Source organism: Vigna unguiculata, chromosome 3 (assembly GCF_037176805.1).
Source record: "Vigna unguiculata cultivar grain cowpea cultivar isolate G323 ecotype 2 chromosome 3, ASM3717680v1, whole genome shotgun sequence".
NCBI classification, from domain to species: domain Eukaryota; kingdom Viridiplantae; phylum Streptophyta; class Magnoliopsida; order Fabales; family Fabaceae; genus Vigna; species Vigna unguiculata.
This window is the reverse complement of record NC_140794.1, coordinates 66,177,720-66,190,915: the sequence shown is the minus strand read 5'-3', so window position 1 is coordinate 66,190,915 and position 13,196 is coordinate 66,177,720. Positions and strand designations below refer to the sequence as shown.

The 13,196-nt window shown below is 33.7% G+C and overlaps 1 protein-coding gene and 1 long non-coding RNA gene across 2 annotated transcripts; one reads left to right on the top strand and one right to left on the bottom strand.

Annotated features, from left to right (window-relative positions):
• Positions 1-903: 903 nt before the first annotated feature.
• LOC114178190 (lysine-ketoglutarate reductase/saccharopine dehydrogenase bifunctional enzyme) lies at positions 904-11,770 on the bottom strand. Its single transcript, XM_028063949.2, has 25 exons — positions 11,487-11,770; positions 11,128-11,378; positions 10,947-11,033; positions 10,661-10,790; positions 10,381-10,554; positions 10,202-10,284; positions 9,419-9,529; positions 8,439-8,514; positions 7,789-7,960; positions 7,020-7,116; positions 6,753-6,919; positions 6,557-6,614; positions 6,078-6,218; positions 5,411-5,758; positions 5,253-5,333; positions 4,544-4,609; positions 4,040-4,157; positions 3,431-3,560; positions 3,023-3,102; positions 2,587-2,745; positions 2,221-2,458; positions 2,037-2,145; positions 1,609-1,770; positions 1,461-1,530; positions 904-1,266 (listed from the first exon to the last, which is right to left on the bottom strand). Exons 2-25 carry the CDS (start codon positions 11,365-11,367, stop codon positions 1,214-1,216), a joined length of 3,150 nt encoding a protein of 1,049 aa, XP_027919750.2. The 5' UTR covers positions 11,368-11,378; positions 11,487-11,770; the 3' UTR covers positions 904-1,213.
• Positions 1,243-1,952, top strand: LOC146888020 (uncharacterized). Its single transcript, XR_014993534.1, has 2 exons — positions 1,243-1,478; positions 1,581-1,952. It is a non-coding gene; the product is annotated as an uncharacterized LOC146888020 (long non-coding RNA).
• Positions 11,771-13,196: the final 1,426 nt, after the last annotated feature.

Genomic DNA, 13,196 nt, shown 5'->3' with positions numbered 1-13,196 from the left:
ATTTACATTTCTCCTAAATTTCAAAGTAAATATTCTTATAAAAATTTAAAACTGAATTTTTAATTCTTTACTTTGTTCTTTTTAGAAAGAAGTCTCAAACTTATAAGTAATTTATAATTTTTTGCAGTTGATGTTATTTAAAAATTTGTTGATGTCCTAATAATGTGTTTTCAAGTAGTTTTAAAAATAATTTTATCATAAAATCTCAAAATTTAGATTAGAGAATAATATCTTAAAATAAGTCGTGTCAACTTTAAACCATAAAAGTTCAAACAAAATCAAACATCATGTGCACACTTCAGTCACAACTTTACTTAAACCCTGAAAAACACTAAATAAATCTTACCTAACTTGTGTGATAGGAGTAAGAAAATAAAAGAAAACGACAATCAATTGAGAAATTAAGATAAAAATGATTAAGAAATACAACAGATAGAAAGATGAAAGTGGATGTTGCAACCTCAAAACCACTGGCATCATTACTTTGATGAATTAAGAGAGAAAGTATATGTAAATAATCTTAATCTTAATATTTAAGCGATGTGAATTTTTAAATATATTAGAATAATGAAAGAAGATTTCATTGCAAGAGCTTTTTTGTTTTACTATATTTGGTGGATTTATAACTACTATAAAATATATTTTAGAACAGTACTCGTTAATCTAAATTTTAGAAATTTAAGATTATCAGAAAATACACTGTTATATATGTTAATAGGATTTTAAACATCTATTGTGACAACTACAATAAACTACTTTTAAAATAAGGAGACCAAATTGTTTTAAATCTGAGCCTAAAAATAATTTTAAAAAAAACTAATTGTGTGGAATAAATTCCACGTAATAATTACTCACATGACATCAGTCATTTATGTCAACAATTTGTTGACGCTTTGACAGATAAAAAAAAAAGATTAAAAGATATTTATTGTTAATCTATTAATAATATAGTTCTCGAAATAAAAACATAATTAAATTAATATATTAATAATATAGTTCGATTGACACCAACTAATATTTATTCTAGAATCATACTTCATGAGTGGTAGAAAGGAATGCTGCAATTGAACTTGGTATCAGCTTCTGTAGAAGTGCTTTTAGCTGAGATGCTCCCATCTGCTCCATTTCTGTCACTCTGATTTATTCGCATCCAACATTGCATGGTAGACACTGATGTATACCTTTACATCAGCACCCTCTTCAGAGATGCAAATTACTCTGTTTCTTCAATCAACTTTATGCCATAAGCTTCTATAATATCCAGTGCTGCAAAGTCCACAGTGTACAATTTCTTCAATATATATGCATCATGTTAACAATAATTTACAGAATATCAATCTGATGCAATAACGCAACTTTCTGCAATTCTTTAACTATGTGACTGCCAAGTATGCTGATTATACAAGCCAGAAAAACTAGATTCAACAAATGAACAACAAAACCAATGCATCATGGTTCACCTGGAGTGTATACTTCAGGTTCGATTGGCCTCAAAACTCCTCTTGTCTGAATTTTGTTTGTCAATAAGAGCTGCAAAAAAAGAAAACATAATTCACTAACAGCATTTGTTTGGAATACAGCACAAAAATAGAAAGGGATGGAAAGTACCAGAGCTCCAACAGCAGCTGGAATACCAACAGTAAGAGCCATGGCAGTTGTGGTGTTCCCATTCACAGTCTTCCCAAATTCAAGTAAAGTAGCTCTATGCTTCTCTGTATTTTGGTTATCTGGGTATTCTATTTCCACTTCATGGTGCAAAAGCACCATATCCTGGTTACAAGGCAGGTAAAAGTAAGGTACTGATACTAAATGTATTCTTTATTACATAATTTCTGAACATTCCTGTAAATAAGTTGCTTTAGCAGTATTTAATGTGATATGCTGATGGAATACCATGTTTTTGCTGGATTTTGGAAGAAATTACATTAAGCAGTCATGTTTTTGTTGTTCCAGATTTTTAATAAGTTTCAATCAATAGAGAAGAGTGTATTAAAGAAAAATTGTGTTGCTAGCATTTGTTTATAACAGAAACATACCTTTTCTGTGCTAGTGTATGATAACCTCTCCTCCATGCGGAAACGAGCAACATCAAAAGCACTTTTGCAGAAAGCAGGGATTTCTGTTTGCTCAAGAAGTCCCAAGAATCTGTATGAGAAAAGACAGTGAGGTTAAGACTATAATTTTCCAAATGAAAGAACAAGAGGAGGATAAAGGGTATACATGATTGTCTTTGCTGTGTTCTTTGCAGTTCTTGAATCCTTGCAGTGCCCTTGTATCAATATTCGTTCCGTGATGTCATTCTCTCCTATTAATGGTCCATCTAGATCTGCACTAACAACTTTCAGAAGTTCAAATAAGAATTTTCTGAAAGTTGGTCTCCGTTCATCCGTTAGCAACGAATGAGCTTCATCGTTAAATAATCCAATCCTAAACAGTGTCCCCATGATCTCACTAAATCCTGCACACCAAGTTACTGCAAGTAAGTTTCAGAAAGATCTAACAAACCATAAATGCACAAACACACAACGGCATTGATCGCTGCGAAATATTAGCCTGAAAAGTAACAGAAACATTTGTAGATCGTGCCTTCATAGCGTAGGGTTCCACGGAAAACGGTTGATGCTTCAGAAGCTATTCCATATAAATCCCCATAAAGTAGAGAATTACGATTTGGGAGACATTCCAGAGCAAAAGCAGGAAGTTCTGGGAGCCTTAGTCTTGTTGCTGAATCATAGAGATCTTGTCCTGTGTTGGGAATAATCAAGTGAGTTAAAATATCACATTGTGTAGAAAAGACAAAGCTAAACCCTATATAAGATGAAAACCTCATGAACTCATCATAAATGAAAAATATAAACCCATCACCCTGTTCAAAAACCAAGAGTGGAAAAAAATGAAGTCACCTTCTCAAAAATCATGCAAGAATACTCTAGAGGTTAGGTATAGAGAATTGCATGAATGCTATTAGACCTTGAAAATTGTTGCATGCATGCATACATAATCCAAATGATTAAAAGCTTACCATTGACATGTACAGTTTCACCACCCCATTTGTAGGTGGCAGGATTGCGCCCAGCTCGGATGGCCCCGGCAGGATTCCAGCTGAAATAATGGATAACCAATGAGTTCTTCTAAATACAGTCATAACAAAATTTACTGAATAATGAAAATGACAATGACCTACCACAGTTAAAGGATAGCAAGATGAAATACTACAAACAAAGTTCAAAAACAGAGGTTTGGAAACTTACACTAACATCCATATATGAACATTTATCCAAAAAACGTTCATGTGATAGTTCATACATATATTTATCCAGAAAAAGTGTTCCAACTCAATATTTTGTTGTGTGATCTCTTAGGAGGGTTTCTAGGGTAAAAAAATAGAAACCTGATTGGCTCTATTACAAGTTTTCTCTGAATGAAGTACCTGAATTTATATGCTAATGGATTGTTAGCAGCTTCAGGTGATGGAAGTCCACCGCAATAAGAAGTGAAAGACTTTACTTTACCCTTTCGTGCATGAGCTTGGTTTATCATCTTCATTGCCATCATATGATCTGGGTCATCAAACAAATACAATCTTATTGCAAGACCCATTTTAATCGGAAATAGGTGAATCTTCTAGAATTTTCACAAGCCGGTTTCAGCCAATGTTTTGGGATGAAAAAAAATATATCAGTAAGGAAATGTTTGAGAGTCATGTTGATAATATTTTGATTGGCCAACAATGTAAATACTTTTACACTTATAGTGGATGCCTATTAAACTCAAAAAAATTCCAATAACTTCATTAAACTTTCTCGGAAGAAAAATATCATAGGTTAGTCATCCATCCATTCTGGAAATAAACATAAGCAAGACTTAAGAAGGTGCAAATCTGAGAGCGCAAATTTAAAGAGTATCTCTGAGAAGTGAGGGCAATAACTCAAAAACTGATTCTATACCAAGTACAAAAAACCAGATGCACTATTATAATGAGCTATGTTATGTTGCAAAAGTCCCAAAACCAATCAATAATTATCAGAATAAGTCTTACCAATCCCTGGGTCCAAACCCATCTCTCCAAGAATTGTTATACCAGCATCTTTAGCCTTATCATCTAGCATTGACAAGGAGCTATCAACATAGCTAGCAGTGACAAGATGTTTTTTCAGCTGCATTAGGAACAAAGAAAGAATAGTTGAGAACCAATAGTGACCTACAATTCTTACCAAAAAAGAAATATGCATAGATTTTATTTTGGAGAATCAGGAATTAAAGAAAGCATTGTTTACAAAGGATCAGTAATTTCCTAAATTACTTTCATGATCTCTTTTACTTTTACCCACAGTTGACTGATCTTTAACTTGATTTGTGTATTAATTCGAGAATTGGCTTCAACCCTCATCACAAATTTATTACTTTTAACATTGTTGCAATTTTGACCTATGATTTATCCTAGTTATGCTTTGTCCAAAATCCTGTCATTTTATTTCATTGTTTCTAAATATATATCCTTTCAATACAATATTAAAGGACAACATAAAATAATGTCAAGCACCTCGACGCAAGCATTTGCCACGATAATGTGACAACTAGGGGGCAGCAGACTTATAACAACGTCAACCTGCAGAAAAAGAAAAGAAAACAAAAATGTTAAAGATAAGGCTGCTAAAGCTATCAAGGCCCTAAGAACATAAAGCATAGATCACATGTTGCATGATGTTTCAAGGTTGAAAATTCAAAATTTTAAGCAAAATTTATAGGTTAATGATGGAGCCCAACATGTTTATGGGCTGAAAGAGCCATTGGCCCATGAGGGGTCAATGACACCTAAGGTGTGGAAGGTTTATGAGCGCAGAAGAAAGAAGCAAAGCGTGGGAAGCTGAGGTGGCGTGAGTTAGTGGGGGAGGTTGTTAGATGTGAGAGAGTATTTTCTGTTATTTAGCTGGGGAGTTAACAGGGGTGGGAGAATGCTGAAATGGTTATGTTCTTATGTTACAGGAGCTATGCTCTGGATAATGGGAGGTTTTCTCCTATTGTAGTTCCTTTTCATTGCAAAAAACATACCATTCACAATGCTCTCATTTTTTCTCTATCTCTTATATCACAGTTTTGTCTGGTTTGTAACAGTTAATAATACTCAAATTGCTTTTGCCAGCCAAAACTCATATCCATTTCTTGTAGGCTTAAATGAAGTCATTTTCAGTTGCTTTCTAAAGAGTCAATTAAGATATATGCAAAATTCAGTTGGCAAGAGACAAACGCACCTGTGATATGTGTTTGCACAAACGCTCATGATCCATCACATCAAGCTGGATTCCGGTTACATTTGGAATGCCCTCAACTATCTGCATTGATATTCAAATGTCAAATCTTGGAGAAATCAAGAAATAGTTATGTGAGAGCAAAATATCAATCAAAATACCTGCTCTGCCTCCTTCAGGTACAGAGATCCCACAATGACTTCTACATCAGTTTGGCATTCAAAATCATCTTCCAACAATGCTTTATTCCATTCACTCGATGATGGCCTTCCAAATGAGGATAACATTACAGCAGCTGGTTGACAGACCCGACCAGCACCAAGAATTAAAACCGCAGCCTTCCTTTTGGAACCCAACTCCTTCACTGTGCCATTCTCTTCTATTTTACCAAGCGTAAGAGAAATTTTACTGGAATCTTGATTTGAAAATCTATCATTTTCAGTTCGTTTAGCAATAGCAGTTAAGGAATCAATGATCTGATCCAGAACAGCCCTATCATCTGCACCCACCTGTTCAGAAGCCAAAATGTCAATACCTCATTGATTCTTATAAATTCCACTAGGTTGGTGCAAAAGTCATAGTTTAAAATGTAATCTCAATAAAAAAATAAAAAAAAACGATAGAAAACATTGCACACAAAGACATATAGCTAAACCTGGCATAAAATGAATTGACACCCCTCAGAATGGGGTTGAAACATCTAACAGAATACATATTACAATGTTCTCCAGAATGGGAAACAAGGTACGATGAGTGGGAAATGAAGAGAAAAAACATTTTCAAAGGGACATAAGTAAATATTTCAGTTCGAAATACAGGGCTACTTACTTCAAGTTCGGAGAATGATACAGCTTTAACACTCTGACCCACATGGCAGTTGACTAAGTGGAAGGAGCCTCCTGCGGATTCAATAATATCTAAGGCCTCATTTATCAGAAACTGATCAAATAAGTGACCACTCAGAGATACCTGCCAATATTCAGTAATTACAATCAGAAGATTAACTAGCAACTAATAGGATTATTGATGTGTTGCACTTTTAGCCAACTTTTAGGTGTCATTAGCTGCACAATTAGTTTCTTAGCTTTTAATTTTGCATGTTTCTATTTGTTTTTTGCATTTGTGTTGGACTTGTTATGCATTCATATTTTTATATGTGCAAAAACATTTTAGAGTAAAATTAAAGCTGTCTTAAGTTCTTGAAGAAGGTGCAAGGGTATGCAAAAACATGCACTGTTGTACACAAGCTAAGCGAAGTATGTAGGGTTCAAACAGTGGATAGTAATATTTGAAACTGAAGAACGCACCGATATATTGTACTTTCTTTTGTTAGATAGAGAATTTTCTGAGTTTTCTGATGCTTCCCTGCAAACCAAAAGGACAGAATGTCCATGTTATAATATGTGGGAAAATAACAAGAAACTATAAAAGGTGGCACATGATTCAACAAAGTGAATGACGAAAATGATATTGCAAAGAATGAAATATAGAGGAGATACATACTCTGAATCAGAATGCCGCATGCGTGGGATATAGTCATACAAGGAGGTTAGAACTCCTCTATGGGCTATGCAAGCTCTCTTTAAGTGAGCAGGCAACTTTGTAATGTCTGTAGCCAGAGCCAAATTTACGACAAATTGGGAAAGTATGTTTCCAAAATGTTGAGAAGCCTAGCCATAATGAAATTGCATATTTGATTGTTCTCCATTCCAAAATACTAATATCTTATCAAATAGAAGCATAGTAATTAACAAATAAGAAGGAACCTACCTCCTTTGCAAATTCTGTTGGAAGAATGTCAACAGCTAAACATATCACGCCATCGCCATCCATATCATCATGGTAGGAATTTGTTATCGGATCATACCTAAAAAAAATGTTTAAAGATTACATCATACTAGGAAAAAATAACTGTCATGATTGCGATTGAACTAAAAGTTATGTGGTAATGTAAGCCAAGATGATATTTCAGCATAGTATCTGCTACAATTTTTTATAGCTTCTAAAACACGCAATCAAGTATTATATGATATTTCATCCTTCACAGGGATTATCCTTCTTCTTTTATATGGATCAACGATTTTATGCTTTTTATGTGACATAAGTAGGGATATACTGTGTTATGCATAATGAAGCATTTTGCTAAGGCCTCATGGTGAATAAAATCCAAGCTTTTATGTTTAACAGAGGTAGACCAACAGCAGCATACACATTTTTCTGAACTTCCAAACAAATCATTACCAGAAGCATAAAAGGGTACTTTGACAAAGAATCTTATATTTGTGCATCTCTTGTATATTTCTAGCTTATTTTAAGCAGAATATATGACCATGAAGCTTAGATATGCTATTCATAATATCAACTTTGGCCGTATACATTTCTTAACATGTGTTATCAATGCAAAGTACCTGAAATAATCCAATATTCATGAACTCTGAAACAAAAGTATAACTCTCTTTCTAGGACAAATTCCATGTTAGAGTGGTGTAGATGAGACTAAAAGTAAATTAATTTTCCCAAACTAGTTACATTTTTATACCTGAAAAAGGGTGAATCAATTGAGGTAGCGTGGTTAACAAACTCAAGTGAGCCTCCTATATCGCATGTTATGTCTGCTATTCCCACAAGGGGACAACCCTGACTCGTTAAGTCTTGCATCTGCTTATAGCTCAACAATTGAGGGAATCTTTTCTCCCAATACATGCAATTGACTAAGATAAGTAAATGTGAGTAATGGTGCTTAATAAGAAAATTCAGTTTATAAATAAACATTTGATTAGATCAGAATTACTAATATATGGTGAATCTTGACAACTATTAAAATTCTTCATGATATAGTAACATGTGACTTAGATATATCTTCATGGAAGAACACAAAGTACTAGGTAAAAATTAATTTTATCAAGAAACATTTGAGGCCAGGGTATCGGAAAAGGAGTTGCTAATATGTGGTGAGAGTGGTGAGCTAAGTCAAGACTTGTTGAAAATCCACTTTATCTACATGCATGCTCAACAATGAAAAGTATTTTCAGATGAGGTTTTGTTTAGCATTTCTTTCTGATAGATGAGAAAGAAAATTTGAAATGTCAGGAACTAGAAATCTTAAGGACTTCAAATCATTTTATTTTAAATAGTAGCATATAATTTGCTCCAATATCAGTACTCGGAAACAAGTACGAAGGGACCTACCAATAACAGATGCATATGGTGCTACTTTTTCATGGAAAGTGGGATTGTAATGCTCAGGATGTGCGTAGTAGTCTGCCTGAAATTATAGATAATAAAGAAAAGTTACATTAAAATACTAGATATATATATATATATATATATATATATATATATATATATATATATATATATATATATAGAGAGAGAGAGAGAGAGAGAGAGAGAAAGAAGAATAGCATAAGCTGAAAATCATATGTCAATGCATACTAAGGACCATTTCGTATATATTAATCTAATATTGAATACATGGGCCTTAACTTCCCTTATTAACATATATTTACAATGAAACCAGATTTAACTACAGCAATTGTACCTTGAACTTGAACAAAGGTCAATTGCATATCCAACAACAAAATAAAGAATATTCAATAGGAAAATCGAAGAGAGTGTGAATGAGAAAAATTAAGTGTGCTTCCAGAAATTTCAAGAAATCATGTTCAAAGTTTTATTTTTATTGTCAGAATATCATGAACAATCCATAAGGATGCAAAGGGTAATGCTGATTGCAGTAATTACAATTGATTAGCACATCAATTGTGCTCTTGTAAAAGGAAAACACTTAGACTTCATGTCTTCTTACTTTATAGCATAGTGAGGAATTTTTAAAATTACTTTTCCACTGCAATAATATGATGGTTTTGAATTTTTACATTCCTTCTGAAGTGGCTTCCAAATCACACATGCTACCATGCTATAAAATGGGAATTTGTTGTTTTTAAGATCATTTAAAGAAGGTTATCATGGATTTGAAGTATTCATCACAAATTAGGCCTCCTAATCTGAAAAACCATGCCAAAATAACCCTTCATATGAATAACCTGAGTCAGAACAGGTTTCAGATCCCAAATAACATGTCAATTATTTTGCTACTTATCAAAGAGCTATTTTTAGCAGGCAAATAGATTATGAGATCCCAAAACTCAAAATCATGATCAACTAACTTTATCAAACACTTTCGTCGGATCTTTGGGTTCAACCATGTCTTTGGCAGTCACCACACAACCATAAACTTGGAAAACTCTTTTTGAAGCGTGCCTTGGTTGATTTGTGTCCTGTTAAACAAATTATATTCAGGGCAAAGTATAAGACATTTGCTAGACATCTCAAAAGCAACAATAACATAGCTAATGACATTTCAAGATTCTATCAATTTATTTTTTAAATCAAATTTAAACTTGAATTCATTGTAATTTCACTTATTTATAACTAAAAATGTTTTGTATACACTTGTTTTATTTTTATACTATCGTTACTGTGATGAATTTCTAGCAAAGTTTTGCTTTCTTTTATCTCTTTGCACTACCCTGACCTTTTTGAAATTTCACAATAATGACAGCAGACTAAAGAAAATAATAGAAACTTTAAAAGACGTTGTCTCCAGGTGTCACATTATGCATCCTGATTATGAGAAACTTAACGTGTTAACCTGTAACCCTGTTGTCTCAACTTAGCGGAGCAATTGCCTTATCTATTATCTAAAATTTTGATGAACCTTAATCTTGTGCTGCATTGAAAACTGTCAAAGTTACAGGACAAAAGAGTTCTATAATTGAGTGATAAGACTCTGAATCATGACTATGCTATGATATGATATGAAACAGACATACTAATGGCTTCTTTATGCTGATAATCTAGGACAAGCACAAGTGTAATACAACTAACACAAGCTGAAGCTAAAAACACTCTCAGCATCCTAATGCAACAATAATTGAACAGAAAATTACCGTTCTATGGAGGTCACTTAGTCTAGATGGGTCTACGAATTTATGAGGAAGGAGCCTAAAGATCTCTTGTGCACCAGAACAAACTACAAGAAAGGAATAAACCAAAAGTTAGCATAAAAATAAGGGGATTTCAGAAAGGATGGGACATAAAAATAATGTATCATTTCTTAACACCATACCATTTCCTGAACCAGTAAACACAAAAACCAGGGGACAAATCCCCAATGGCAGTCCCTGTGTAGCAATTTCTTCACCAACAGAAATCACAGCAGCCTTAGCAGCAGCCAGGGAAGGGTACATGTAAGACGATCCCAGTGACAAAAAAGGTGTTGAGTATCCAAGACTTAGAAACCCTGGAACAATCAAACAGATAAGATGTATAGTTTGAAATCAAACTCTAGACAATGCCATTCAACATGAACACCATAAACTAAAACTGGTACAATTAGAGAAACTTACGTTGTCCTAATCCACGCAAGAAGTCAATCATTCCAACTCTACCAGCAAATTTTCCAAATGCAAGTAACCTTTTCCCGTTGTCCCCAACAATTAACTCATAGTCAAATAATGATGCCCTCTCGGCTAGAATCTAAGGTTGTGGAGGAAAATAACAAAAACAAGTTAGAAGTGCCTAGAAACCACAACAAAAATTGAAGCCATGCTTCAAACATGAAGAGTAGAACTTGAAATGAAGACAACAACAGAGAGAAACTGAATAGTTGAACTTTATACATAACATTAACACCTTATCGAGCAAAGGCATGTTCTCTTTCTGTGCTTTATGGGTATGGGAGAAGAAGGCATAAGCTCTATCTGGCAATATCATTTCCAGCTGCAACAAATTCATTTACATCATTAAAAGTCTGGTATCAACTGAACAGACTCCAGCAGGAAAATAGTAATTTAAAAAACCAAGAAATATGAACCTTTGGTTGCTTAATGCCAAGGATGAGACCACATTGTGACAGGTCTTGTGATATTTCAGCGCCAACTTCTTCGTAGAGAGCATCATGGTGAATTCTCTTAGTGGAAGGCTGCACAATGATTCTAGAAACACCTGTTCCACCATGAAGTAATCGAGCACAGTGTGATGGTGTCAAAGGTGCCCTTCTTTCCCATTTATTCACAGATTCTGCCAATATCCCAACAACCCCGTTCCCAAGCATGATCCTTTTACCTGTTTCAACACACCCAAAGCTCTCAACTTTTCATCCATTCACAACATAACTCAAAACCCACGCATGCTTCAATCAATTTCCTTATCATATTCATAAATAAAGCTTACCCCAATATCAGCAGTTGAACACGTTTTTGCAATGGATTATGGTTGAAACTGAGTTAGAGAAGAGAAAATGTGAGGAACAAAGAACAATAAGGGAAGTGATTTGATTTCTGACAGGATCTCTGTGTTTGTATTTGAGTTGAGTCTCAATCAATGCCAAATCAATATGAAAGGTGGATTGAGTTGAAGGTGCCGAAAATAAACACGTACCAAGTTGTCAAGTTTGTTCTTTGGTTTCGGTAATGTCAGCAAACCAAAACAAATGTTGTAACGTTTAAAAGGTTGAATTGCGACACATGGAGATGTCCTACAACAGCAGAGTTAGGCACACACGACATTTTAAGAATGGGAAGTGGATCCTACTCTTTTCCTGCGTTGTCATCTTCTGTTTGTTTTTTTATTCTAAATTAGCAGAGTCTTATCTAAATTCACAAACAAATAATAAACAATGTGCATAAAATGTTCATATTAACCTCGTGATGGACCGTGACTCCTCAGACAACGGAAAATATTAAATGGAAATGGTTGGAGAGTCATGTTGACGCCACGTGTCACCAAACATACATACGTAACGTAATCATTCACGTTGTTGAAAAACATGCTCTGGATAGACACCTGACGTGTATTTCATAAAATAACACACTGATCAAATAAAGAATAACATTTTTAAAATAAATTTCCTCCTAAATATTCAAAAAAAAAAATCATTTCTCTAAAATTAAAAACATTTTCTTTAAAAATTTATTTTCTAACTTGTAGCAAATTAATTTTAGCTTAAAACTTTTTTCTATTTTTTATTCTTATTGTTTAAAGGGTAAGTATTGATTGGTCGTTTCTGTATAGTTCTTTTAGGTCTTGGTTGATTTTTTTTTTTAAATTACTGATGTTTATTCAAATTACTGGTATTCGCGGTTCTCTGAAGCACTACTACATTTATAAACTATTTCTCATTTATAATCACAGAAAAATATAAAAACTTTATCTAAAGTCTTCTCATTTATAAATTTTCTTTAAAGTAATCTCATTCTGAGAATGTTGGACCAATCGATTTAGATGGTTGCACGCCGCGTGCAGTACAACTTGTTTTATAAAAATAATACTATTTTATAAGAATATTTGAAACAGTGATTAAGTAATAATTATGATACGTAGGATCGAAAAAATATAAGTCATTATTTAGGTGATTTTATCGTATTATATTATTCTACTCATTTAGTAAAACCAAAATATGTATAATTTTGACATCTAAACTAAAACTTTTGATTTTTTTATTTAAAAACAAAATAAAATTTTCAAAACTAGTAGCTGTGATGCAACTCTCCTCTTATTTTCTTTTCTAATCACAAATGTGTACCCGACTTCACACATGTGAGACCTCTTTTTATTTAAATTATGTTCTAAAAAGGGTTTGGGTATGGTCTTTTAAGAAAATCCAGAATCAAACTTATTTTGGGAACCCCAAGACCTCTCTTGTGGCTCTAATGCTCTCACTTGTCTCATATTCTGAAAACAGTTTCTTTCCCTCCCTTGTAGTACTACAAGTGCTCTGTTAGGGTACCGGCTTTTGCCTCCCTGAGCTAATAAATTGTCCTCGTTCGGAGCTATCTAAGCTCATATCTCCATGTAAGTCAACCTCAACCTTCTTTTCCAGTTGTGTTGTTATGGTTCGTCCTAGTAATCCTGTTTTGATTCTGGTGTCAATATTCTTAGCTC